Raw genomic sequence first — 27,990 nt, 5'->3', positions numbered from 1 at the left:
TATTTGCATCTGCTCCCAAGACTGACACCTGTGTTTGGAGCAGTCTTTGTGAGTATGAACCAACTTTTCTCAAGACTGCGCAACAGCAGACAGCTGTGACTAACTTGCCAATCAGCATTCCATTTAAGAAAAGACAATTTGTTTTTGCTTTCCCTTAAAGCATTTCCCTTTTCAACTCCTTTTCTGGTGTGTCGTTCTTCAGTGTACTAGTTTATAGCTGCTGTACCTTAAGATATTGAAATACACAAGTGGAAGGCTGGTTCTTTTGTATATGAAAAGAGTACTAGTTGTCATCAAGTGAAGGTCAAGAGTTTTAAGTCAAATGATGCCTATTAAGCCTAAACACAAACAGTTCACTAGCAGTTTTTCACCATTTAAGTAAGCCTTAACTGGTCTGGGCTACTACAGTCAACAGAGCAGGGAAAAAAAAAATGCTTTTAAGCAGGAGAAGAGGAATGAGCATCTGTTCTGACAAGTATTGGGAAACCTGGGAAACTTGGGTTATTGGGATTTTTTTTTTTTCAAATAGTGGCATGTTTTAACATCAAAGTGTTTACCCAAAATTTAGGTAAAAATATTTACTCATCTTCTGAGCATTTTCCTAGAACTGAAACTGCAAACAATTATACAGCTGAGATGTAAGTTGATCAGGAATTTAATATTGATTGTTAAAAAGCATATATTCTAACAGTATAAAACAGACAGTGAAACACTACATTCAAGTTGAATGAATAGCTTTACCAGTATCAAGTTAAAAATTCCAAAGAATCAAACGCTTTAGGGTAAGTAATATACTGACAGAGAATTATTTTAAAACTAATTGGTTTAGCTGTGCTTCTGTACATTTTTGGGCTTCTCCTGCCAACTGGATGTTGTCCTCCATAAATATGACCACCTCTGTACAAAGCACACTTTTAAACCTCTGAGGGCAAAGGGTCTGAAAACCTGCATAATAGCAATGTTCAAAAGCATGAAGGACTACAGTTTTATTCACAATGACTTCAAGTGCTTCAATCTAACTCAGGTGGCAGATTTCGAGTAGGCAAGAGGCCTGTATCTCTACTGTATAGAATTTCAGAATTAAAGGACCTTTAGTGGAACAAGAAATTAATTTGGAACAGTGGTGTACATAGTGTCGTCTCTCACTAAAGTTTTTAGTTTTGTGAGGCATTACTACTTTGCTCTAATCATCTTGGTGTTATATTAGCACTTTGTTTTTTTGTTTTTTTTAAACTAAACCTAATCCATTTTACGTAAGTATTTAAAAGTAATCTTCTCTAGTGTATTCACATTATTCTGTACAATTCATCCAGTTCTAATTTTAATGAAAAGGGGAAATAATATTATTGCTATTTTCTTGGTTCCACAAATCACATATAATTTGCTTTCTCTTTTACTTGCTGCTTGCTTTGGAGAAATAACAAAGGCTGTCCTTGAACTATTGTCATGTAGTTCAAGATTGTTAAGATGGGAAAGATTTTGTGACTATTTACAAGAAGCCAGATGAATTCTCTGTGCCATTTTACATCTATGTATTCCAGGCTTTTTATTCCTTTGGCAGCTATATGGAAGCACTCAAGTATATTAATCATGATGATAAGCAAACATGTAACATGATATGCCGTCTCTTTAGCAGAGAAATTGGAAAAAACATATCTTCAGGACCATACTTCTCATTATTTCAGGAAGCTGCAGATTGCTGGAAGACAAGTGGGAGTTCCACTTCAGAGGTTACTCATTGTTTTCAAGCTCTAGCTCGGCAGTGCCTCTGCTCAGGGGATGAAGCTGAAGTGGTATTAATCCACAGTAAAATTAGGATTAACACCAAAGTGTCTTGTATGGTCAGTATGGAGTTACAAGCTCATCCCTATGGAGGAAGTCACTGTACACAAGTGAAGAATTGTCCTGTCCAACAAAGGATTTGCACGTATGGCCTAGGTATGACTTGGCCTTTAGTAGAGCCAGGTTTGCTTTTTGAACATTTTTTCATTTTGCAACCTTTTGCTACAACACATCTTACCTCTGTTGTTTCCCATCTGAAAGCCTGGGAGGCAGAACTATTGCAGGAAGGCAAGGATAGGTTTGGGGCTTCTCCTGTTTTGGATATCTACCTGTCAATTACTACAGAACACAGTAGGATCCAGCAGCCCCATTGCAGTCAAAAATGGAGAATAAAGATCATGCAATCCCTTGTCTGCATGGGCAAATACCAGGATTGTAACAAAGTTGCAGAGTAGGTAAAATAGAGTCTTCAGTGTCTGGTGCTATTGCTAGTGACTACTGCAGTGATTGCTGAGAAGATTCTTGAGCACTTTGAGAACAAAAACAAAGGAACAAATTCTAACTAGGAATCACTCAATAGCTAAATGACTAACTTTCATCTGCTCTTGATCTCTATAAAGATTGTTTTAGCTTGGAGGATATGAAAAAAGCCAACATTTCTCTACTTGCAAAGTGAGCAATTTGATACAATTAAGCGAAAATATGGAAACTCACAATCTCTCCATGTAACTTTGTTCAATGCAGAATTACAGTAGCTCAGCTGTGCACATGAGGCTCTACTGCATGATTTTTATTCAGTTCCTAACCCATGACTTTGTCAGAACACACTAATAAAAATTATTTATGATCAAAATCTGTAATAAAATCAACTAAGATACAACATTCTTTAATAATACGTTGATTAAAATCAGCTTCACGCATAAAATCCATTAAATCTTTATACAAACCACTTTAAAACAGCAGTTGTCATTCAAATCACATAAAGGCAGCAGACTACAGATATTCCACATAACAGTACTTTTATCCTGGAGGTCCCTCGTAATCCAAGTGCAGCACTAGATATTCCCTCCTAGAGCTGGTATCTGCTACACAGATATTCTTCGGGTATCCTAAAAAAAAAATCTCGTCCTTCAAACAAGCTTCACAACTGGAAAGTATTTATGAGGAGAAAAGTCAAATTCTGGAGGAACCTATATAGAAAAGATTTAAAAGGTCAGTGAGCAGTACTACTGCATTTAATATCCATCATGAGAACAACCTGCAGACAGAAAAAAAAATTAAACAGATTGAAAAGAAATAGTCCTTGTGGCAACCAGTACTCTCATGAGTTTGTTCACACAAGCTGCTGCTACACTTGCTTCAACAGTTCTCACTATTGAAGTGAGATTATTAGTCTGTGTTGTCCCACATGTATTTCCCAATTTTTTTCTCAAAAGATTTATAGGTTAGAGTTTTCCATGTTTAGATAACTAGAACAAACTATTTCCAGGGGAAAAATAAATTTACTTTCCCTGTTCTTAAGAGTAACCACAGCTTGAATGTGCTCATTTGGCTCTTAAGAGATCTGTAGTGGCTTTACATAGAATTACAGGACCATTCAGGTTAGGAAATCTCCAGATCATTGAATTCAACCTTAATGTATGTATTACTACATTTTACATTCAATTGAGCTGGCATCTCCTTACCTTAGACTCTTTCTTGTGGCCTCCTGCCAGCAGCTTCATGACCACAATATTGGGTTTTGCAACTTTTAGAATTCGATTGACCTAAACACAAAAGGGCAAGAAGTCTTCAAGTCAAAGCATTTGACCTCTAATTATTTCAATACTCTAATGTTGACATAGTATTAGCCATACAGCAGTTCTCTTACAGGATCAGTTTAACAGAGATCAGACAGTTTTGGATTTGCTTTAAGTACAACAGCTGGATTAATTAAATTTAATGAAGGATGCATTTATTTTAAGTAACTTTTTAAATTCAACAGACCACAGAAACCACAGGTTTAACAATTCTTGAACAAAACCATGGAAACAATGGCAAGTTCTGTGGCACTCCCACAGATAAAGGTATAGATAAGACTCTAGGCATCTAATCTTCAACATTGCAACACAGTGGTAAGGGGTACTCATATATGAACTGGTGGCTTTTTGCACAGAAGTGCTCTTGACGTGCTCAAAACTACTTCTGAACTATCTTGGTTATCCTCAAATTGATAGCTCATGTATGAGTACCACCAGGATCCAGAGGAGAGAAAGTGAATCCTAAATTCTCAGGAGGACCTAATCCTGTAACTATTCTTAACCTGCTTAGATATGACAGAAAAAGCATCCTCCTTGGTCCAAAAGACAGCCACAGACACTTGAGGTTTAAACTATGAACAAAGACGGAAAATCTCTACCCATGTTTACGGCTCAGTGCTGAGAAACTGCTGCAGGGAACAAGTACCAGACTCATTCCTCTTTTCATCCTAATGATATTCAAACCTATTTTTCCCACCTCTCAGGAGTCTACCTGAATTACTAGATTCCAAATAAGTGCAGTAGGCACGTTATCACTGTCTGGTTAAAACTGCTGTGCTTTTAGAAATGGGCTAGAAGGAAAGAAGGAAATAAGCTGCTATCCAGCATCTTGGGTCCTCAGCAGTGAGAGGTTTTTTAACAGTGAGCACAACTTTATGTTAGCTGAGGTACTGAAACAGACTGCTGTGCAAGATTGCCACCACTCCCTGCCGTCTACTCCTTAATCAAAGAACTCAGCTTTGCTCAGCATTTTGATGTACGTGTATTTCGGATGTCAGGCAGATCCAGCTGAGACCAAACACTTATTCTACTTCTAGCAAATACTCCTTTTCCTAGTATTTCAGTCTTACCTCATTGTCTGGATTCGGAATATTCTCAAGAATCATTTTAGCTTGCTGGTAGTGCTTGCTAGCTGCCATGTAGAGATCTGATGACTGAGGAGGTGGGCTATACTTATTTAAGTCAGACATTTCCTAGTGTGTTACAGAAATACATAAATACATATTAAAATATATAAAACTAAAAATTACCAGGAAATTGGTTTTTTATCACATTACTATATTCAAGGAAAGAGTTATGTCAACTAAATACTATTTTAAGAATCAAAACTGAAGTCAAAACACTTATTTAAAATGGCAAAATCCAAGCAGCAACACAGTGCTTAACTATTATAGTGCCACAAAACCTAATGAAATTGTCATAATCTTTATAAAACAGTCTCTCTCTTGAACAAATTGCCATTCATTTGCTTTAATAATGGCATGCAACAATGTATGAAGTTATAGGAGAAAAAATAAATATATTGTTTACTCAAAGTTACAGCAGGTCAGATGCTGAAACTGTACAAAATTTCATTTTATATAATTTTGATTCTTCCAACTTTTTTGTTTTTGATTAGGTATTAAAAAAACCTTTAATGACAAAGAGGAAACCATGATAGTTTCATAATCTCCACTACAACAGTGCACATTAACATTAAACTGGGGAGAATGACTGGCATAGAATATAGCACTGCTTCAGTTCAGATTAACTCTACAATTAAGTAGAGACTAATAACCAGCTGGGTGAGCAGCAGGGTTCTGCAAACACCTAGCTGAATACCAGCCAACAAGGTGCTCTTACTACAGATCAGACAAGCCTCATATGGGAGTATCCAAGCCAGCATATCAAGGAAGGTTATCATCCTGTACTCAATATTTGTGTTGTATTATCTGAAATACTGCATCCAGGGCTGGATCCACTCAGTTCAAGAAAGATGGTGAGAGGTGGAGATAGTTGGGTGCCTAGAGCATATAAGCCACAAGGACAGGTCAGTGGACCTGGACTTTTTCAGTTAGACAGGAAGGATGCTAATTAGTAATTTTAATAGCAGCCTACAACTAAAGACAGTTACAAAGCTGTCAGAAGATAAAGGCTCTTGTTAATAATGGCAAAGAGTGTAACATGAGAGGCCACAGTTGTGTCTTAGTGATTCAGACTGGACATTAGGAAAAAAGTGCAGCCCTCAGTCAGTTACCCTGAGACTTAAAGGACCAGAAAAAAGTAACTGGATCAGGTTTAACCAAAGAGGTTAGAAAAACTTCCAATCTTGATTTTTTTTCAGACTTGGCTAGACCAAGACACAGCTAAATTTGATTTATAATGCTACTTGAAGAAGGAGACTGTACAAGACAAGCCTCCACCGGTCCCTTCAAAACACCACTCAAAATTAACTTTTTTATTTTCCTATTTGCTTGCTGCACTAATAAAAACATGCTGCTATAATTAGCCACAACCTGTTAATAGAAGAAGTTAAAGAAGTCTGTTAATAGACTTCCAAGAGATTTTCATGCAAACCAACAGAAGCATCTTGAACTGCCACATCAGACCAATTTTTAAATATCTAAGCATCTAAGTTTATAAAGAATTTAGTGCAATATCTTCCTTGCACAAACTAAAGCTAGAAGTCCTTGCCATTTTGACTTAGTTTCAAGATGCACTTTGAGACATTAAAGGCTCTTTTTACAATGACACCGATATCTACAGCAAGTAAGTAAATGACTTCTATAAAAGCATGGGCAGCACCACGTTTGAAGATTACTCACTTTAAATTGCAGGTAGTGCACTGGGGGTGGTGTTATAACACTGTTGAATGGAGCAAATCTGTGCTCATATCGAACTTGTTCACTATCCAGTTCAAACTTAGGTTTTCTTACTTTGCCATCCATGTCAAAGGCAATCATTGTCTAAAAAGGATAAATACAGGGAAAAGTATTAGTTTTATGTCGTATTTTGCTGTAAGGAAGATCAAAATTATGATTTAGCTGTAACTGGAAGGATAGAAAAGCTGTAGAGAATTTACCATATAAAATTATAAACCTGAACTTGATTTCCAGCCCCACTACAAAGAAAGAAGGCATGCAATGTATGCAGGATCCCCATTACAAAAAAAAATGGAAACACATAGAACACAAATGAGTTACCTTGTACATCCCAGCACACATATTTTGGTATGCTTGACTCATGGTGATCTCTCTGCTAAGAGGGCGAACTGCAAATTTTACATAAAAAGATACACTTTTAATTCAATATAAGTACATGTATTAATTTCAGATCAAAAGAGCTCTTCCAAATTTCCAAAAAGTGCCATAACTCTCAATTGTGTTTTAAAATAACTGAAGTATACAAAGCCTAGACATTCATTTCTGCTCACCTGGCTCCTGGTTACATAAAATACCTCAAGACACACTTACCAGTCACATGAACACCATAGTGCTCTCTATGGCATAAACTGGTCAGTGGCATTCCCATGACACTATAAAACACTGAACAGCCTGAAACTTACGTATGTACACCAGAGGCCTGTTTGCTTAGTTCAGGGATCTTTCCAACTTCTAGGGCTAAAATGTTAAAGCACTTTTTATCCTAATAATCCTGACAGCATTCTTGTAAGATTCCCTTTAGTTTCCAGTGTTTAATGCTAAACTGCCCAACACATGGCACCTTAAGTACATTAGTAATTTTCTGAACTTCTAGAGACAGGGGAATTTAGTTGATATGATCCTGAGCTAGTCATATCCGATTGTTCCCCTTGAAAAGGTGGCGAGGAAAAGAAAGGGAAGCTCACCATGGTAAAATTAAGAAACATGCTTTAAGAACTTCTAAAGCCAAATAGAAATTACAGAAATATGCTGAAAGTCTGGTGTTTGAATTTAGTTACAGTCACTAAAAGCATAATTCTGCAGGAATTATAAACTCTGAGAAGGTCCAACATATAACACAACTGATGAAACTGGCAATATAAATGAGTTCCTAAAAAGTTTTACATTCAGCCTTCATAAACTTTAGGATATTTTTTCTACCCATATTGGTGTTGGCTCTGTAAATTTTGGATTTTAATTCTACATAGCTGCATGAAAGGGGAAAAACAAGAAGTCTTGAGTTAACACTCTACACCTAGGTACCTTTCTTCTTTTTCTTTGTTTTCTTACTACTACGGCCTTTCTGTTGTTCCTCCATTATCCTCTCCTCTGCCATTTGAGAGCTGTCGGCACGGCTCAGCGTTGACATCAGCCAGGCATAGAGGAACTCTGAGAGATACCTGCATGGAAGCAGTATGGAGCTGTTACGGGCGGCAGTGCACCATGGACTCGTGCTGCACGCATTCCCACCGACCACCAAGGCACTTACTCCAAGATGCAAAGGACATGTCCTAGCAAAGGACAATGTTTATGGGCTGTGAAAACTCTTTGTTTTGCATGGCTGGAATCAACACATCAGTCTACGTTATTGTTCTGGTTCAGATTCAACCACAAACAGCTCAAGGTATGTGAGTCTCTTACACATTTACTAAGTGAAGTCTAAGCTTCTTATTTCAAAACTTCTGTAAGATCAAATTTTTCTAGAACTCTTTCTTCCCCCAACAAATGGAATATATTTTTTTTAAAGATACTATGTTAATACCTTTTCTACATTTGTACTTAATTATTCTGACAAACAAGATCACTACTTGCTTTTTCAAGCACTAAAAAGCTTTGAATTATTACATAAAGGCGTCAAGCCCACAGACACACAACATTCATATGCAGTTCTTTCAGAGTTAAGAGACATCTTTAAGAGAAAGTGGGAGCGAGTCCAATAAATATCTTAATTGACTTCAAATCAAAAGGAATAGGGGGAAAAGAGAATAGAAAAAAAATTACAGATTTGGAGCACAATAAAAATGTAGTAATAGTTAGTGAGATATTTGAGTTTCATTTGCACGTTACCTCTCAGAAATTGTTTCTCCTTTTTTTTGTTCACGTAAGTAAGAAAGCAGTTGACATGACAATTCCAACTAAGAGTGATTTTATTAAAATGCTAGAGGGCAATATGGGCAGGTAAAAAAAATACTCTCATACACAAGTTGGTATTACGTATTGAGGTACTACTTAAAGAATATTGCCACCTTCTGGTAACTTATGGAATATTAATTTTCTCACTTAATATTTAATCCACTGTTGAAACAATATAAAAACACAATAAATTGCACTGAAGTTTGCGTCATTTGAACTGTTCTAATCTCTCAGTAAGAAGGCTTATGGCTTACATAGGAATCTCTGGGTAGCTTTGCATTTAAAAAAAAAATTATCTTTTGGCGCAAGCCATTAACTATGAAAAATAATTAATGTGAATGGAAATGGAAAAATAAAAGTATTCTGTCTCCATATAATGCAATCCTTTTCACTAAAGGCAGAAGATTTCTCTTCAAATATACTCCAAATGAGAACTGAATTTTAGCTAGTCAACTTTCAGATTACAGTTACAACTTTGCAGAACTTTTCCAGAATACTAGAGATCAATAAGACTATCAATCCTGATACTACAAAGGCAGGAAAGAATAAAGGAAATTGCTTTTTTCCTGCTTGCTCTTGTCTACCAAAATCAGCACATTTTTCATTCATTGTCAATAGAAGACCCTGCACCAAAAAGCTAAACAGAGTGTGTATTACTATTTCAGGAAAAAAAAAGTACCCTATTTAGTAACTCTAGAATAGAGACTAACAGATTTTTTTTCCCAACTTGTAATATTATGAATAGGTAAACCAAACACAGTGTTGAGCAAGCTTGAGATCATAAAATCATATTTGAAGTCTCTCCTTCAAATATTTGTAATTATAGCTCTCTGGGAGCATCCCTCCTCGAAGAGCTGTCAATAAAGCGTCCTCTTACCAATAGATGTAGTAATATTCGTGCATACTGTAAAGTTCCAACTCAAAGCCACTGAGAAGATACTGTATCATAATACGAAGGTTATGATATAGGACCCAGGTGCCCAAGCAAGCCAAATGTTGCCTTTGTGGTTCCTGCTTCAGTAACATACTATGAAGCGCTGCATCTACTTTCTCTGCCTGTTGAAAAAAAACCCCAAAACTTTAAAATAACAGACAGAGGACGAAAAACATTTGATTGAAACAGCATCCCAAACCAAAAATAAAATCTTAACAAAATCTTAACAAATTGGGTCAGTAAATTCACGCTCCAGATTACAAGAGAAATAAGTCTAGAACTGTCAGAAAACTGGAAAGATAGTCACATATGTAAATTCTGCTGCACAGAACAAAAATATTCTATACAGTAATATAGCAAGAACATTAGATAGATAATATTTGTAATTTTAAAATATATTTGTACATAGATCATTAGCAGTCACATGAGCACAAACTCAGAACCCATTACACTCTGTTGTTCATTGCTCTATATTGGCAACAATTACTCTTTTTTTTTAAACCTAGCTGCATTGAAAAAATAAATTTATAAGCTTAACATGCAAGAAACACACTGTGTGTTTCAACAGAGTAACTAAAATATTGCTAAGACCGATTTTGTCTTCAGAAGCAAATTGTATGGAAGACAAAGTTTCTCAGAGTTGGAATATCATCAGTAATCCTGAACAGAACAATCCATATAAAATGCTACAAAATGAAAAAAAACAGTGCCTCAGCTATAATACTGCAACAAACTCAATTCAAACCATTTTGAAAAAAGCTGGAGCACACAAAATCTCCCTCCAAGTTCCTTCATTGTTTTCCTTGCAATGTACATCTTGGGAAATACTTTATTATTATATGGCTCTTGCTACTGAAGAAACTATTTCCAGCAAGAAAAAATATGTTTTTTCTTCTCACCTCTCCCTCCCCATTCTTGAGAGACATCCAAAATCAGTTGGAGCACATATTTTGAAGAGTTGTTTTTTACTTTCTTTTTAATCATTATAAAATTTTGCAGTTTACATCTTACATAGGTTTAAGGCTAAATTTTCAAAGGTGTTTTGTAAGTGTGCCTTGTCTATCTCCCCCTGGTACATCTTGCAGACTGACAATTACAAGCAGGATAGAGACTAAAAGCTGGGCAGTTACCAGTAAATTACATCGCAACAGCTTTTCCTGAAGTCTACTTATTGGACAAAGCTAATCTTAAAAAATGTAGTATGTTTTTGTTCAACACATCTAACACAAAGGTTTTGGATGCATCATAACAATTTCTTGGGCTAAATTTTAGGAATCCTTGTCTTAAGGATTTTGCATCATTCATTTAGAATTTAGTACCATGCTTTACTTTGGCAGTAATATACCTGGAAAGAAACTTTGCTGGTCTGCTGCCTAGGACATTACCTCATCCTGTAGAGTGGCAAATTCCTCAAGAATGTGACCCAGTTTATCTCTCTGACGAGCTCTGTTGTGTCCATGGATTTGAATCAGACTACAGAATGGCTGAAAGAAGCAAAGTAATTTTAAATTATCAATGCAACTTTGAAACTGCAGGAGAAGCACTGTGATGTCTATTTAGGCACCTGGTTTATATATCCATATTAGGAGGCAGGTTCCTTAAATTCCTTCAAAGTGCGAGTTAGCTTAAGTCAATGTGAGATTGAGTGAGCATCCTTTAGGAAGGTCACCAGAACAAAATGCTTGGGGCAAAAGTATTATTTCTTAAGGCTAAATCCAGGTGCCCAGGTGACTAAGGTGGCCAGTGGCATCCTGGTTTGTGTCAGATACACTGTGTCCAGCAGGACCAGGGCAGCAATTGTCCCTCTGTAATCAGCACTGGTGAGGCCTCACCTCAAATCATGTGTTTATTTCTGGGCCTCTCACAACAAGACAGACATTGAGGGGCTGGAGCGTGTCCAGAGCGGAGTGCGTTGTCCTGTGAGGAGCAGCTGAGGGAGCTGGGGTTGTTTAGCATGGGGAAGAGGAGGCTCAGGAGAGACCTTATCACTCTCTTCAACTGCCTGACAGGAGGGTGCAGCCAGGTGGGGGTCATCTGTTCTGTCAAGTGACAGGACAAGAGGCAATGGCCTCAAGTTGTGCCAGCGAAGGTTTAGGTTGAATATTAAGAAAAAATTCTTCACAAAGAAGTTTGTCAAGCACTGGAACCAGCTTCCCAGGAAAGTGGTTGAATGACCATCTCTGGAAGTATTTAAAAGATGTGTAGTCATGGCACTTAGGGGCATGGTTTAGTGACGGACTTGGCAGTGCTGATTTGGACTCAATGAGCTTAGAGGTCTTTTCCAACCTAAATAATTCTGTGATTTTCTTAAGATTTTCATTGCACCACATTCCACAACAGAATCTTTTAAAACAAATTTTTAAAAACTGAAACTGGACAGAATGCAGAAATAATTTTGGTTTTATTAGTGCTATGCATTTGTTTTGTGACATGTAGGTGCAGATTTCTTATAAAGTGAAATTTTAAATTAAAATCTGGAAGGAGGAAAAAACCAGCAATAATTACACTGGATTTTTAAAAATCAGTACCAATTTAAGATAGCCAACTTCCTGAATTTTGCCTTTTGCCTAAAATAACTGGTCTCATTTTCAAATGTATATAAATCTGCCAAGTGTTCATACACACAAACATGCTGTAATTGAATGAACACTTACCCGAACACAGTGTGTGACAAAGGAATCAATGTAGTCTTTTGCCTGGTGGTTATTATAAAGACAACACCTAAAAGGGAAATATCCATGTACATACATATTTTTTATAAATGCCACCAGTCTATGTAGCACAGAATAAAAAAAAGAAACACAAGTGCAGCAACAGCAACTGACTCCTTCATATATAAGTACTAAGTATAAAAAGTACATTTTTTGTACATTTGACACTGCTCTTGTAAGCAGGAATATTTCTCATCAGACATGTAAACACACGCAAATAAACTCAAGATCCACTTACTTTGGAGAAAGTACTGGAGGACTGACAAAAGACCTTAAGGCATCTTTTACCATGTCTTGCATGAGGTGAGTGCCGAACACCTTCTTGTTATCTACTAGGAAAGTTGTCTGAAAGTAAAGATGTGTTTTTAGAAACATGTTTTAAGTTAAAAGTAATGCTCTAGAATTACTAATAGAAAACTCTGGCAGTACCTACTATATGTAAGAAACTTGTAAGATTACTTTAAGAATTAAATGGTTCAACTAGGTCCAAGGTTAAAGAGTCAGAAATACTGCCAGGCTACTGCTGATGTTTTTCAGTCCCTATGGATTCTACTGCTTACATCAGTCATGTCTGATACTCATTTAACTTCCCTCCATGAGTGTGGTGTCCCTTTCTTACATGGTTCTTCAGCAATTAGAGAAAAAGCTCTGCTGTCTGGCACCCACAGGGATTACACAAACACACGTGTAGGCCAAAACACACAATGAAAACATTTTACTTGCCCATAGTTGTATTCCATTGGCTCTACACATGGTTTAATAGGATCAAATGTGAAGAATTTCTGGCATCTAGGGGCATCCTATTATAATCAAAAACTTCTAGAAAGAATTATTTACTCAGAGTCAAGGTACGTATAATGCACTTTCAAGGTAAGAGAAGCAGTGAGAAAGAATAGCCTGTTCTGCACTAACCATCAGTTTTACTGCTGTAGCAATAGAAGCAGTCTATACATTAAATTCTGTCCGAACAAGGAGATGCATACAAACACCAGCTCAAAATGGGACAGCATGTGGAGAGCAGCAAAAAAATGTGTTTACAGGCACAGCTTTATGGCAGAGAAAAAAAAAATTAACACTTTCTGTTTTAATTAGCCTGTACTAAAATGATCAAAGCAACAGTATTTAAACATTATTTTAAAAATTAGATCAGAACATAAGCCTCCACATACAGAATCACAGAATGGTTTGTATTGGAACACACTCAAAGATCACCTAGTTCCAATCCCCCTGCCATGGGCCCAGACACCTTCCTGGCCGTGAAGACTTGGTAGAGCATCCACAGCTTCTCTGGGCAACCTGTTCTAATGCCTCATCATCCTCACAGCAAAATATTTCTTCCATAATACTTAAATATCCACAGAAAGTTTTTTAACACTTAAATATTATTAAGTTCTATGCAAATTATTGAAATATTTAAAACAATAACAGAATTTCATAATGAATGCAGAAGTACTTTATTCATAGACATAATCAGGACTTGCCTGTAACAGGGATCTTGAAAGAACACATGGTGATTGCTCACTAAACTCACAGAAAAAATCCTAATGTATATTTAGGAAAAGAAAAAAAAAAAGATGATTCAGGTTAATATGCCAATTTATATATATATGTAAATATACACCAAATCATTTTTACACATACTTGCATCTTTCCTGAACACTTACATACAACTGTGTAAATACAGCAATATTTTGTTTAAAGGCATACACAAACATAGCATGGCTTATACAACTTGTAAGAAAGTGACCACAAATAGTTTGAACAGAATGTATTATGAAGATTTTCTGCAATTACTTGGTACTTAACAAAAAGGTTTCTGAGTTTTCAAATGCAACAACTAGAAAGATGATAGTACAGAAAAAAAATACTATGAGATTGTTAAGATCATGATGTAACTACACCAGGTATTGACCAAAACTGAGAATTGATTTAAAAAAATTGATTGAAACCCAGGTAAGGTTTAACTGGTACCAGACGCTTCATGCAAATGCTTCTTTATTAATTAACAGGAAATAGAAAGACAAGAGATTTGATGTAACTGTATCTCTTTTTATCAGTCAGTGAATGCATGGATACTAAAAAATACTTCAAGCATTTAAGTGTCTTCTAATAAATGTAGGCAGTAACTAAGATTAATATCAGTTATTCAGGAAAGAATATAAGCAGGTGCTTAACTTGATGCCCATTTAGGCAACTACATGTTTAAGCACATATTTAGTGCTCTCTTGTGTTATAGGCACATGTGCAGAATACTGCTCAATAAATTTGAAAAAAATCAGGCATACAGCAAAGAATTATGTTCTGTAGATGCAGCTTTTCAACCAAAGAAACTTGCTTGGCCTTTCCCAGTAAGATGTGTAATTATTTAACAAATTACGGGAAAAGTGGGAGGTTTGAGAGGAGGAAGGTCTTCGTCAAAAGAAGAAAAATATTAAGTATTAAGGAAGGATTAAGTATAAAGTATTAAGGAAGGATAGTAAACTTTGAAATTGTACATAACAGTGAGAAACACCAAATACATACGTAGTGCTCCGTTTTCTCACCAGTGAGCAAGAGCACGCATATATGGAATTATATTTTGCAAGTTGCATTTTCAGATCTTATTTTTGGCAATAAGTAAGAAATATTCATGCTTACCAGTATACAGTGCAAATTAGTTAAGTTGACTACTTCACATACAGTTTTTATTCGGTCTATTAGTTTGGAAAAATAATTGACCATTTCTTCCCTTTTAATAATTTTTGCATATCGAGGGAAAGTTGGTGGCAGCAATCTCTGATTAACAAGTGGCTCAAACCCCATCATAATAGGATGATCTAAAGAAGAAGGAAGGGAGAGAGAGAGACAGAGAAAAACTGCATATAATCTGTGTTTTCAGACCCACTTCGAACTTTCAAGTATAGTACAAATTATTCAATTAGCCAAAAGGAATTCTTTAAGTGACAGTTAACTTCCTGAGACTCCAACAACCCAGCAACAGCAATGATTACTATTTAAAAAACCCCGAGTCCTCAGCATCTCAGCATACACCTGTACAAACAGTGAAGTCCTGTTCCCTATTTTAAAGTGGCATCAATCAAAAGTTCACATTATTTCTGGCTTTGAAATGACAGTACTGCTTTCAGGAGAACCACCACTTGGTAAAATAAAATTAAACAATGCAAGTCTGTAATGGGTTGCATAAGAAGTATTTTAGTTCAAAGTAAATAGTGATTTCAACTTTTTTTAAATACACAAAGGTATTTACATTTATGAAGAGAGCATATCCAGGAAAGGAAAAAATGGTGTAATTTGATACATACCTCCTTTAGTGGTATCATTCTGTGCCTGCATACCATGATGCAGTGAATTGTGTATGGCAGAAAGCAAGTCAGCTGCCTGAGTCATTAGTTTCTGAGCTTCTGCAACTGCACTTGTCTGAAAGGCAGGAAACAATTATTAACATTGTGAACCAATACATTTTGACTATCTAATTAATGCTAGTATAAAAAAAGTAAGGGCATTAAGATTCTGATGCTCTTACACAAGTTCTGAAAAAAACCCAACATTTCTGTGCAGTAGTGTTCTTTGTATTTCATGTATCTGTACATAAATTCAATATTGTGTATTTTGCTTTGTAAGACTTCACGATAATTACAACTCAAAGTCCTGCACACGCTATGTGAGAGTCTGCTCTGGGGGCATGTAGTTCTATCCCTTTGCCTTAAAACACAAAGTTCCTTCGCCTCTCAGCAATTGGGAAATCTTATATTCAAAAAACAGGCCAATTGTATGGAATGCTATTGAACTCCTCTTCTCAGACCAAAGATGTCTAGGTACATATTCAGTATCACATGGAAGGAAAAGCTAACAGTTCTTCTGATATGGACTAAACACTGCCCAATGTCAGGTAACTCCACAGGAGGGGACGGAACTCAAAACAAGAAGTTTTGCTCATGTGTGTGAAAAGAGTAATTAGAAAGCCATAAATATTTTTAAGTGTTTTGTAATGAATATTCTGTCTTTCTGCAAGGCCATGATAATGTCAGCCACTAGCCTTCCCTTTGTTTCCCACTTTGAATAAAAACTGAATATTTGCCACTGTAAGGCTTTATTCAGAGCTTTACCTCCACCCACATTCAAATCTCCTGAATCTACACAGCAATTGCCTGATCTTAAAGAACAAAAAAAGAGAACTTCACAGGATCCCAATGCAAACAGAAAGGCCAAATGAACGTACCTCTTTTTTTGTAAATGCTATTAGGACAGTTAGTAGGACGCGGGTAAACTTGACTCTGCTGAAGACAGCTAAACATTGTTGATGCTGTAATAAAATTATACTGATTACTAAGCAATAGGTCATAGAATATTCTGTGTTGGGAGGGACCCAGAAAGATCATCCAGCCAACTCCTGGCCCTGCACAGGACCACCCCAAGAGTCACACCACGTGCCTGAGTGTTGTCTAAATGCTTCCGGGACGGAGAATTTTGGTGCTGTGACCACTTCCCTGGGGAGCCTGTTCCAGTGCCCAGCCACCCTCCTCGTGAAAACTCTTTTTCTAATATCCAACCTAAACCTCCCCTGACACAATTTCAGGCCATTCCCTTGGGTTCTGCCCCCAGAGACAAGATCAGCGTTTGCCCCTCCTCTTTGCCTCATGAGGAAGTTGTAGCTGCAATGAGGTCTGTCCTCAATCTCCTCATCTCCAGGCTGAACAGACCAAATGACCTCAGCTGCTCCTTGTACAGCTTCTCCTCAAGGCCCTTCACCATCTTTATGGCCCTTCTTTGGACACTCTCTAATACCTTAATGTCTTTCTTTTATGGTGGTGTCCAGAACTCCCACAGGACTCCTGCCCTCCCTGGACAAACTGCCTCCCCACACAAAGTGCCTCAGCATGCCCTGACTGGCATGTCCCACTGTTTGCCAGCTCTTTCACCATGCTCCTGGGTGATCATACTCCCCAGCTGCTTTTTATATGCATGGGTGGGGTTATACCATATTTAAATCTCCTATTTACATTCTTGAAATCCAGGAAAAAAAACAAACAATTCATTACTTCAAGTTCAACTTCCGGATCTCTCTCTTCTCCTTGTCGACTTCGAGTGCTCTACAAAGTAAAGAAATGTCAAATAATTTACTAAAAATTGCAAAGGGAAGCTACTGATAAAATCCCTTTACCTTCTCTAAAACATCCACCTGCTGAATAATCCCAAAAATCAGTTTTCAAATTCAAAATTTCTTAATATATAATCCAGGTACTTGAATGACTCTCTGATAGTAATGAGACATACCTCAGTAAATTCTGCAAGTAAGCAAGGACAGTGCATGACCATTTTACATTGCAAGCTGTGGTAAAGGAAAATTAAGTAACTTCTTTGACAATACATAGTATCTCTGCCTAAAACCTGAAAGTTAAATACATACTTTCTTGTGTCCCAGCCCAGTGTTACCTTCTACATTATGATTCCACCTACTACTAGTGAAGCAACTACTGAAGAGTATACAGAAGTCTGAAGCTTTCACCATCTTTAGCCAGAAGGCATGTTACACAAACCATTATGCCAGTTCTTCAAAAACCCCACCATAATGACACAAACCTCCATTCCTCATAATCCAACTCCTTTCCCCTTGAAATATAATTGACAAGACAAACATGAAAACAATACCTTCACTCGTCTTTGCATGTCATCTTCGACATCTTTCAGCATACCTGGAAAAAATCACAGCACGATTAAAAGCTGAGAGGCATTCCTAGGCACACCTATACCACTCAGGGGAGAAGAAGTTTTGAGGGCAAAATCAAACTTAGAAGTGCTTTACATATCCATTAGCCAAAGACTAGACAAAAAATATTCTTGTGAGGAATGGTGGGGATGTCTTGCAACAATCAAAAATCAGAATACAGACTAACTGATGCAAAGCTGAAGTGATCAATTTTTCAAAAATAAATCAATGGAAAGCTCAAATACGTATAAAAAAGTCATACATCAAAAAGATTAACATACATGCTTATGTATGTACCTAACAACATATGTATTCATACCTGTAGAACTACTAGACTGCTTTTTTTTTTCTAAAGAACAACAAATTGTGAGACAAAAAAGCAGAACTCAAGCAATGCACTTTCCAGTGGTCTGTATCTATACCATGATGAGCTCATGCCTAGCCACTTTGTTGGCCCATCTAAAAGCACTTCCTCCGTTTCTCAGGCACTTAACAAGACAACTGAACCTTTTTTCCAAGGAAAACTAATTCGATCTCTCTTTTTACCAAGTCAGCAATTGCCACAAGACTAATAAAAAAACTTAACAGCAGAGACTCCTAGCAGTTCATCAGATGCGACTGAAAGTAATTACATGCTCAAAAGAGAAAGAGGTTGCTGGACAGTTACAAAGAAAGCACAAACTGTACCTGTAACTCTAAGATCTGTCACACTGTTGGCCATTTTAAATCCGTAAGTCATTGACTGAAAATCTTCCTAAAAAAAAAACATCAAGGAAGCAGTATGTAGTGAAATATAAAAAGCTGTAGTAAAAATTTTCAGATTGTGGTTTGAAGTTTTCTTTTTGGTTTGGGTTTTCTGGGAGCTGTTTTCTTAATAGCTTTTGAATCTTTTGCTGTTTTTTCTCTTTTGGGGGAGTGGTTGGGGGTATGCATGGGGTGTACTTTTGTTTCATTCCATCAAGAATAAAAGTCCAGATTTAATCTACACAACTGAATTACACTCAGAATGAATACACTGAATGATTTTCCCGGGCAAATCCAGCTTGAGGCAATTACCTTCTGCATAAATCCTTAATACCGATATGCCCTTCATATTTTCATCAAGTGACACCCTACCAAAATGTTACAAGAACTATAGCTGCAAAGCAGTATTTGATCCATTTTAGATACAGTCAGCAAGAGTGACTTGTCCAAGCTCAGAGGAAACAGATTGCTCTGAGCACAGGAAACAGGACTCTGATCCTGTTGCCAGATGGACATCTTAGACAAAAGACGATCATGACTATCTAACACAGAAAATAAAAAACTTAAACTGGAAGAAAACCACAAGTGAAATGGATTTCAAATGGTTAATCAAAAGACTTGAGTTGCTTTTTGAGTAAAATATATGTGTGGCTCTAGTACTTGAGGAAAATACAGAAGAGAGCATGAAACACCGTCACTGGGGAAAACTGCATTTTAAAGGTATTGAGTCTAATACTTCTAGGATTATGAATTGCTATTCCTATGCTATCCTTGAATCAAACATGAACAAATATCACTAATACATTGTTTCACTTGCATTATGGTATAATGTTGCATATTTGACCCCACAGGAGATGGGAAACACATACCTCCTCAAAAACAGCTGCTTTGTTAACCTTTTCTCTGGCAATATCACAGATTTTTAGGATTCCAAGAGCAAAAGCCTTCATAGCAGGATCTTCTATGAAGTCTGGATTATGAATATAAAGGCAAGTGAATACTGTCTGTGCCAAGGAATGTCCTTCTAACCATGTTATCTAGAGAAAAGGAAATCAAGTATTTTACTCATGACAGCCAAGTCCTCATTTTTATAGCTCCATTCTTCTTCATTTTACTGTGCTTCAAAGGTTCACTAGGAAACTCCTTATCATGGCAACCTTCCATGTACCACAAAAGGGCAAGTAAGGTGTTTCAATCCTAGAATTCGGTGTTGGATAAACCTCTTCTATAAAGTTCAGGTCTAATCCCTGTGATTTAGACATGACATTATGTTAAGAGACCTTCCCATTTACAAGCTTTCTCTGCATAAACAGTGAATGGGAAATGCAAATGACTATGAGACAAGTCACCAATATTCTTCATGTTCTCTCTCTTTTACAACAGAGTTTCTTGTCACAATCCCCTCTCCCTACCACTTCTGTGTTTCTTTAAGCTACAGGGAAAGATTCAGTAACTTAAATTTCTGTCTTGAAATTGCATAAAATAAAGTAGAACCATCTTTTCAAATGGAGTCAGTATTTGGGGGCCAGGAGCAGAAAACAAGTGATGTTACACTGTGTCAGATATACAATGATCTTCACAGTCTTTCTGACTAAACTGATTGGAAATGTTTTAAAAAATAATGTTATTGATGTAATTTTAAAGAGTAACTGAAAATAATTAGTATCATTTACTGAGGAAATTAAAGCATATACACAGAAAAAAACCTGCAATTAAGAAGTAACTGATATTTAACTTATTTTTCTAAATGAATTTATTTACTTTCTTCAAAATGCCTCTGTAAGCTCTGTCATTTCTGGCTGTATGGAAAGGAGCAACAGAGTGCTACCAGTTACTGCACACTCAGCTTCCAACACAGTCAAACATCAATACACAGCAGGCAATCAGATAACCTACATTTATAAAACCAGAAACTATAAAACCTTTCTAAGGTTTAAGGTGCTACCAGCTATATTCCATATTTCTTATAGTAAAAAAATTAAATATCAAAATTAAGCCTTTCATAATAGACAATGTAAATAACTAAATGGAAATTAAAATATATGTATGTATTTTCTGCTTGGTGAATCTTTTTTTGAGTTCCGCTAATCCATTTTTTAAGATGGATTAAAGGAATACATTTTGAAAGCAAAACCATATAACCTAAAGAACAGACAAATGCTTACCAAACAACAGAAACACGTGTCCATTATTCCTACCAGCTCTGGTGAAGTGAGATCCTTTATTTTAATGGTGCCATCCTTAGAAAACAAACCAAAAAAACCCAATCAAAACCCTAAATACTATGGAAGCATACAAGCAAAATACAACTTATTTGTACCAAAGCCAAAAAGGAAAATAAAATTTGCTTAAGACTTCAGAGTAATTGTATACTACTAGCTTTGCTGATCAGCTTCATAACATGTCTTGAATTCTTAAAAACTTTGCCTTCCCATCAGTTGTACACTGACCAACAGAAAACTATCTAAAGAGAATGCTAAAGCAATAATTCTGATTTATTACTAACAAAAAAAGTTTAAAACCAGTTAACTGTCAACACTAAAATCAAAAAACAGTATAATCATACTAAAGAGATTGAACAAGGAATATGCAGGACCAATTCTTTGAAGACTGCTTTTTAAACTGGAAGTACTTGTAGTGTTTTACTTAATGGTAACCAAAAAGGCTGCAACTTTACTTTGATCATTTAATTTGCCCAATCTATGCAATCCTGCATACATTCCACGTGACTCAGCCAGCCAATATTTTAGGGAGTTCTCTAACTCCATTCAAAATGAAGTTCACCATAAAAAAAAAATACTTTTCCCTAAGTGCATTATTTTTTCCAAAATAACATAAAGACTTTCAACCTCTCTCCACCAATTTATCTTGATCATAAATCAAAAGTTAATCATTACAGTTAATGTTGGTAAATTATCTGGCTTCTGTTCAATGTTAATGAACTCAAAGAATGATAAAGTGTTAATTTCCAGCTTTTTTAAGGAAGTTGGTTTCTATTCAGGTTAAATAGAAGCTAACCAATAGATCTTCATATAAAAGATGCATTTTAGGGAAGCACAGAGTGACTTGCAAAACTATTCTGGAAATATATTTACTTGAGGTATCAATACCCAATAATTTCACAGTACTTTTCACTGGAAAAGTTAGCATCATTGTGATAATGCAGGTAACAAAAAAAAGTAATCATCACAAGATATTTCTTACTTAATTATCTTAAAAAAAAAAAAGATAACATAAGTATCAAGTGAAGACTGAAAACATTAATTACGCTGAATTGTGCTTAACTGCAATTTGACAAAACTGCATATTTCTACAGACAGTGTAGGCAAAACCAGGACATTTACACGAACCTTAATAGCTTGCTCAAAGTTAAGAACCTTTCTGTTAACTTGGTTTCCAATCATACCAGCATCCATCTTGGGATCCATCATTTCAATGGCAGACATGGCTTCAAAAAGACCAAAACTATGAACACACACACAAAAAAAAGTGCTGAATGTAATTATTATATACAAAATAGTCTTCAGGAACTAATGGAAAAGAACATAGGATGACAAACCAAGTACAGAATATTCTGACAACAGACAATAAGGTATGTGAAAATTAGTACTGATATTCAGAGATCATGGTTTTCAGGAAGCTAAGGATCTCTCAACAAGTTCGTAGGAAAAGAGATGGCTGAAAGTAAAAGAAAATTACTAGCCTTTCTATAAGGGTGAAGAACACTCCTCAGTGACATATCCCACTACTATATCTTTGCACACTTGTTTCTATAAACTTCATAACATCTTCTTAAACACCACATAAAATAATAAACTGATATTAATTGAACAAGCTGTTCTTTATTACAACATACCCAAAGAAACAAGTGAGATACATTCCCCAGACACTAATGATAATATACATGACACAGACTAATATATATTGAATATACCAGCTTTGTTTAAGATGGGCATGTTAAGAAAACTAATAACAAAAAAAACCTCAGGATGTGACAACGTATCACTTGTAGTCAGGGCATAAAAGCTTGCAGAAGAGCCACACCAAAAGAAGACTTGCCTATATATGAAGAGATACAGTGCCTCACTTTATCACAACATTCATCAGAACTCCTGCAACAGTCTTTATAATACACAAAAGTTTATTGCATGTGGCACATTCAAATTCTGAAAAGTGTATTTGCTTTGAATGCACTTATGTATAGAACTACACCTGAAAATGTGCTTTGATTCTGCTAAGTAACTAGCTGGTGACATGCTTGCACACACTTTTAAGCGGGTTTTCATTTAATATCATGCTTTACCGCATGCTTTTCTTTGATACACATTTCCAATCTGCAGAGTTCTCACTTTCTGCTTTAGCATGTTATTTAAGTTACATTATTATTAAGTTACATTACATTACATATGGATTGTTTATCAAAAACTCGATAGTGACATTAGAGTCAACCAAGTTTAAAGTCTTTCTGGCCTTTTTTCATAAAAGCATGTCCCATAAAATACTTCAGTAACATAATCACTACAGGTCATAAAATGTGCTATGAACTTCTGAAGTACAATTTCAATCACATTAAAAAATGCAATGTTATACTTACACTTTCAGATATGTTCAGCATTCATACAGGTGCAGCATATACATACTCCTGAGAATGTATGATATTCTATATACTTCAAATACTTTATTTAAAGTCTAAAAAAACTTAGTTATTAGGTAACATTAACATGTTTGCAGTAATCCTATCTAAAAGCCAGAACCATCCTACGTGCATACTTACAGCTTGTCATGAAGCAGTTCTCCTAACTTCAGTTCTACAAAGGAACAGGACAGAACAAACAATTACAATCATCCTACTAGCACAACTTCTCCAGGGTAGTCTTGTCACTCACCAAACTGTTTTATGCTAAGAGAGAACAAGGTGCGGAAAGTAGATCAGACATTTCTACTTGCATTGGGTTTGCATGGCCTGGTTTTGGTAGCTTGGTGGGGGGGGTGGTACGGGGTGAGAAGCTGCCAGAAGCTTCTTCCATGTCCAGCAGAGCCAATCCCTGGTGGCTTCAAAGATGGACGTGCCGCTGGGCCAATTATAAATGGTCGTAATACCTCTGTGATAACAGATTTAAGGAGAAAGAAAAACAAAAAGTTGCGCAGTTTTAACTGCGGATGGAGAAGAGCCTAGTGAGAACATGGGAGAAGAAGAGCCCTGCAGACATCAAGGTCAGTGCAGAAGGAGGGGGAGGAGGTGCTTCTGGTGCCAGAGCTGAGATTCCCCTGCAGCCCATGGTGCAGCCCAGGGTGAGGCAGCTGTGCCCCTGCAGCCTTGGAACCCCTGTCCTGTGGAGGTCCATGGGGATGCAGAGATCCACCCACAACCCACGGAGGAGACCCACACTGGAGCAGGTGGATGCCTGAGGAAGGGTTGTGAACCTAAATGAGACCTGTGGAGAGAGGGGCCCTACTCCCAAGCTGGAGCAGCCTGTCTATGAAGGACTGCACCCTGTGGAAGAGTGACCCACGCTGCAGCAGTTTTGGGAGGACTGCTGTCCATGGGATGGACTCACACTGCAGCAGGTCACAGAGAGATGTTGCTTGTGAGATGGACTCACACTGGAGAAGTTCATGGAAAATGTCTCCTGTGGGAGGGACCCCACGGTGCAGCAGGGGAAGAACTCCTCTCCCTGAGCAGTGGGAGAAGCCTCAGGTGCTGAACTGACCATAACCCCCATTCGCTGTCTCCTTGCACCACTGGGCTAGGAGGTAGAACTGGGAAGGAAGGAGGGGTGGCAGGAAGGTGTTTCTGAGGCCTTGTTTTACTTCTCATTATCCTGCTCTGATTTTGTCAGTAATAAATTCACTTTGTATCTCTAAGTTGAGCCTGTTTTGCCCATGACAGTATTTGGTGAGTGATCTCTCCCAGTCCTTATCTCAACCCTTGAAGCTTCATTAAATTTTCTCTCCTCTTTCCAGCTGCAGAGGTGGGGGAGTGAGCAGCTTTGGTGGGTGCCTGGCATCTGGCCCAGGGCAACCCATGACACTAGTCCACCTTCGTTTGCTTTTACTTACAAAGCACTTTTCGAGACTGAAGGACTAAAAAAAACCCAGTGGTTCACAATGTGCCCTCATCCCTCTGTTATTCTAATAGTTAAAGAAGTTTTAGAATTACTAAGCATATAGTGCACTCACAGCCTAAGAAACCTGATATCCTGGGCTGCATCCAAAGCAGTGTGGCCAGCAGGGAGAGGGAGGGGATTCTGCCCCTCTGCTGTGCTCTGCTGAGACCCCACCTGGAACACTGCATCCAGCTCTGGGGTCCTCAGCACTGAACTACATAGACCTGTTGGAGTGAGTTCAGATGAGGGTTACAAAAATGAATGGAAGGCTAGAGCACCTTTCCTATGAAGACAGACTGAAAGAGTTGGGGCTGTTCAGCCTGGAGAAGAAAAGGGTCCTTGGAGACCATCTAGCATCCTTCCAGTTCATAAAGGAAGGCTAGGAAAGAGCTGGAGAGGGACTTTTTACAAGGCCATGCACTGACAGGACAAGGGGAAATGTTGTTAAACTAAAAGAGAGATTTAGATTAGATATTGGGAAGAAATTCTTTACTGTGAGGGTGGTGAGTCACTGGAACAGATTGCCCAGAGAAGTTGTGAATGCCCCATCCCTGGCACTGTTCAAGGCCAGGCTACATGGGGCTTTAACAACATCGTCTGGTGAAAGGTGTCCCTATCCATAGCAGGGGAGCTGGAATGAGATTGTCTTTAAGGTCCCTTCCAACCCAAATCATTCTGTGATGATTATTCTGTGAAACAGCACCATCTAAATAGCCTGGAACACAGCTGCTTCCTCTGCTTCTTTATTCAGGTGTCTTAGTCTTTTCCAGGGAAGACTACCGAAAGGCTTGCTTTTCCTCATTACTTTTAAAGGAGTCTTTAGATATATTTGATGGGTACACAGATATAAGTAATATTGAGAAATTATAATTTATAAGCAATATAGAGTAATATAGAGAAATAATACACAGAAGCTGTGCTTATCATTATGTAACATTCTGTGTGGTAAGATGCAGTTTTTATGTTTTTATTTTTCCCTAATGTCATCATAAAATCAGTTGAAAAAACTGTAAACTAGAGGTAGCATCTAATAGTAATAAAGGCAGTGTTTAAATGGAAGCAACTGCTTCCCCATTACTGAGACACATTACACCATTTCAGAAACTCAGACTTCTTTCAAAGATGAAAAATGATGCACGGATGAATTAAAAGAATTATTGGGCCCTAGAGATCCAAAAATATACAAGAAATAAACAGAATGTTGACTCTGCATGCCTGAATGACATTTCCATTTGGCAGAAGAGACAGGAAGAAATTTTTGCAAAGGAAAAAAAGCAGGTATGAATATGTGTAAGATGAAAAAACTTTAATTAAAAAGGTATTTATGTAATCTGGAAGAGGAAGAAAAGTGAGGTGGCTCATGATAATTCCAACCTCACAGCTGGGACACGGAATCAATGTAGCTCATTCATCTGAAGCTTGAACCTGGGTCAAATTATTGCTCAGAAGAACTCAAAGAACTATGCTTAGGCCTCCAAAGGATTCCGAGTTTTCTCCAAATGAAAGGACTACAACTCACCTCTACAAGCTTCTTCAAAATCCCGGGTTATGTCTATCCAGCTGGTATTACTCTTTTCCATCTTGTCAGGCATACCAAGTTCCCATCCTGAATCATCATCTTCTACTGTAGCTTTCATAACCATGCTGCTACACCTTTAAATTCCTGTCGGAGACACCATGTATTTGCACAAATTAGAGAAAGTGCTTCATGGGAATATTTTTTTTTTTCTTTTCAAGAATCAAGTGAGAAAGGGAAATGAACTAGCATTTTATTTACACATCTACTGTTACACAGGTCCAACAGTAAAACCCCTATTAATAAAAACTCTTTAAGAAAAAGGTTTTCTTATTCATCATTTCTTTACAAGTAGCTTGTAGGCTGTGAAACCTCAAAAACTAAGGACACCAAAACATCAGCTGTACAGAGCCATACTAAAGTGCCTACTGTCAAATTAGAAATAAAATCGGAAGCATAGCAACAGATGCAGACATCACAATTTCTTTCTTGTTCTTTTATACTATTACAGTACACATCCTCCTACTGCTCTGCAACAGGAATTAAAGAGGGTACTGTAAAACTGAAAAAAAAAGGCTTATTTCCTACGATTTCTTTAGCAGAAAGCAGTATCATGATTGTGGCATTGAAGTTAAGCAAGTTCAGACTGGAATATAAGTTTTTAACTCCACCGACCAGTTACTTCGAACTGGTTTTGTGCTTTCGCAACCTCCCGACACGCGGGCAGCCCTAAGGACTTCAACGCTTTCCCGGTCAGCCCGCCTGTGAGATACCAGCAATGCTGAACTCCCCTCATGCTGGGGGAGTTCTCGCAAGAGACAGCTGCGACCTCGGCAAGCTCTGAGCAGCTTAAATCACAGCCACCACGGAAGCTTCAAACAAAGGCCCCAGTGGCAGAAGACCTCCCGGGCATCGGGAATTAACAAAAACAAAGGGGAGGATCAAAAGGCTTTTGAACAGCAGCTCGGGGGTCCCCTCGTCCCAGCCAGGCTCACTCCCCGTAGGGAGCGTCAGGGTGTCAACAGTTCTCAAGCGACTGCAGGGACTGCCAGGCTCAGCGGGCTGGGATGAGGAAATACATGGGAAATCAATTAGAATAAATTAAATTCCCCCTTGCATTTCGGGACATTCAGGCCTCTCGGGCTCCCCTCTTCCCACAGGTCACCCCAACTCCGGCGGTGCCAGAGCCGCGGCCGCCGCGCAGCTCAGTGGGCCCCGCGCAGTCCCCGGGGGCACCGGGCACCGCCGCCTGCCCGCACGGCTCCTCCGCCCCGCCGCAGGGGAGGGGCCAGCGCGCCGCCCGCCCCGCTGCGGGGCAGCGGTACCGCCGCCGCCGGCTCTCCCTTCCTCCGTCCGTCCGTCCGTCCCTCGGTGCCCCTGCGGGCTCTGCCTACGCTCCTCGCCCCGCACCCTCCCCGGGCCTCACCCGCTACGTCCCACGCCGCCGCCGCTCCAGGCTGGGCCGCTGCCGCACACGCGCAGACCCGTTGTTGCCGCCGCCGCTGCCGCCGCCGCCACCAGCCCGCGGTCCCCGCCTGAGCGCCCCGGCGCAGCCGCACACAGGAAACTCCGCCGCCCCACCCCGTCCACAGCCGCCCCTGCGCGGCCGCCGCTTACCGTGAGCGGCGAGGCGGGGCGAGAGCGGCCGGGGCGGCAG

General features: G+C 38.2%; 1 protein-coding gene across 2 annotated transcripts; it reads right to left on the bottom strand.

The window, feature by feature from the left end:
• Positions 1-717: 717 nt before the first annotated feature.
• NAA35 (N-alpha-acetyltransferase 35, NatC auxiliary subunit) lies at positions 718-27,990 on the bottom strand. 2 transcript variants are annotated; one of them, XR_014227281.1, is made up of 24 exons: positions 27,760-27,990; positions 26,337-26,480; positions 23,485-23,518; positions 22,061-22,175; positions 20,876-20,950; positions 19,580-19,747; positions 18,654-18,720; positions 17,909-17,952; positions 17,299-17,349; positions 16,479-16,562; positions 15,562-15,676; positions 14,897-15,075; positions 13,741-13,800; positions 12,498-12,604; positions 12,203-12,269; positions 10,934-11,032; positions 9,492-9,670; positions 7,745-7,881; positions 6,764-6,831; positions 6,386-6,526; positions 4,652-4,774; positions 3,468-3,548; positions 2,730-2,972; positions 718-1,699 (listed from the first exon to the last, which is right to left on the bottom strand). XR_014227281.1 is itself a non-coding variant. In XM_082301647.1 (23 exons), exons 2-23 carry the CDS (start codon positions 26,458-26,460, stop codon positions 2,913-2,915), a joined length of 2,178 nt encoding a protein of 725 aa, XP_082157773.1. In that variant the 5' UTR covers positions 26,461-26,480; positions 27,760-27,990; the 3' UTR covers positions 718-2,912. The 2 variants fall into 2 exon arrangements, 1 of the variants encoding a protein (XP_082157773.1); XM_082301647.1 differs by having other exon boundaries at positions 718-2,972.

Source organism: Coloeus monedula (assembly GCF_965178545.1).
Source record: "Coloeus monedula genome assembly, chromosome: Z".
Taxonomy (NCBI): Eukaryota; Metazoa; Chordata; class Aves; order Passeriformes; family Corvidae; genus Coloeus; species Coloeus monedula.
The sequence above is the reverse complement of the archived record's forward strand: the minus strand, read 5'-3'. Positions and strand labels throughout refer to the sequence as shown.

Bases quoted from the DNA above. Each gene is read 5' to 3' on its own strand.
- NAA35 (XM_082301647.1), bottom strand. From the start codon at position 26,460: ATGGTTATGAAAGCTACAGTAGAAGATGATGATTCAGGATGGGAACTT. The intron at 17,350-17,908 runs GTATTGTTTTCA...TTTACTTTGTAG, and splicing joins ACATGCAAAGACGAGTGAAG to AGCACTCGAAGTCGACAAGG. The intron at 6,832-7,744 runs GTACCTAGGTGT...TAAAATTTGCAG, and splicing joins AACAAAGAAAAAGAAGAAAG to TTCGCCCTCTTAGCAGAGAG.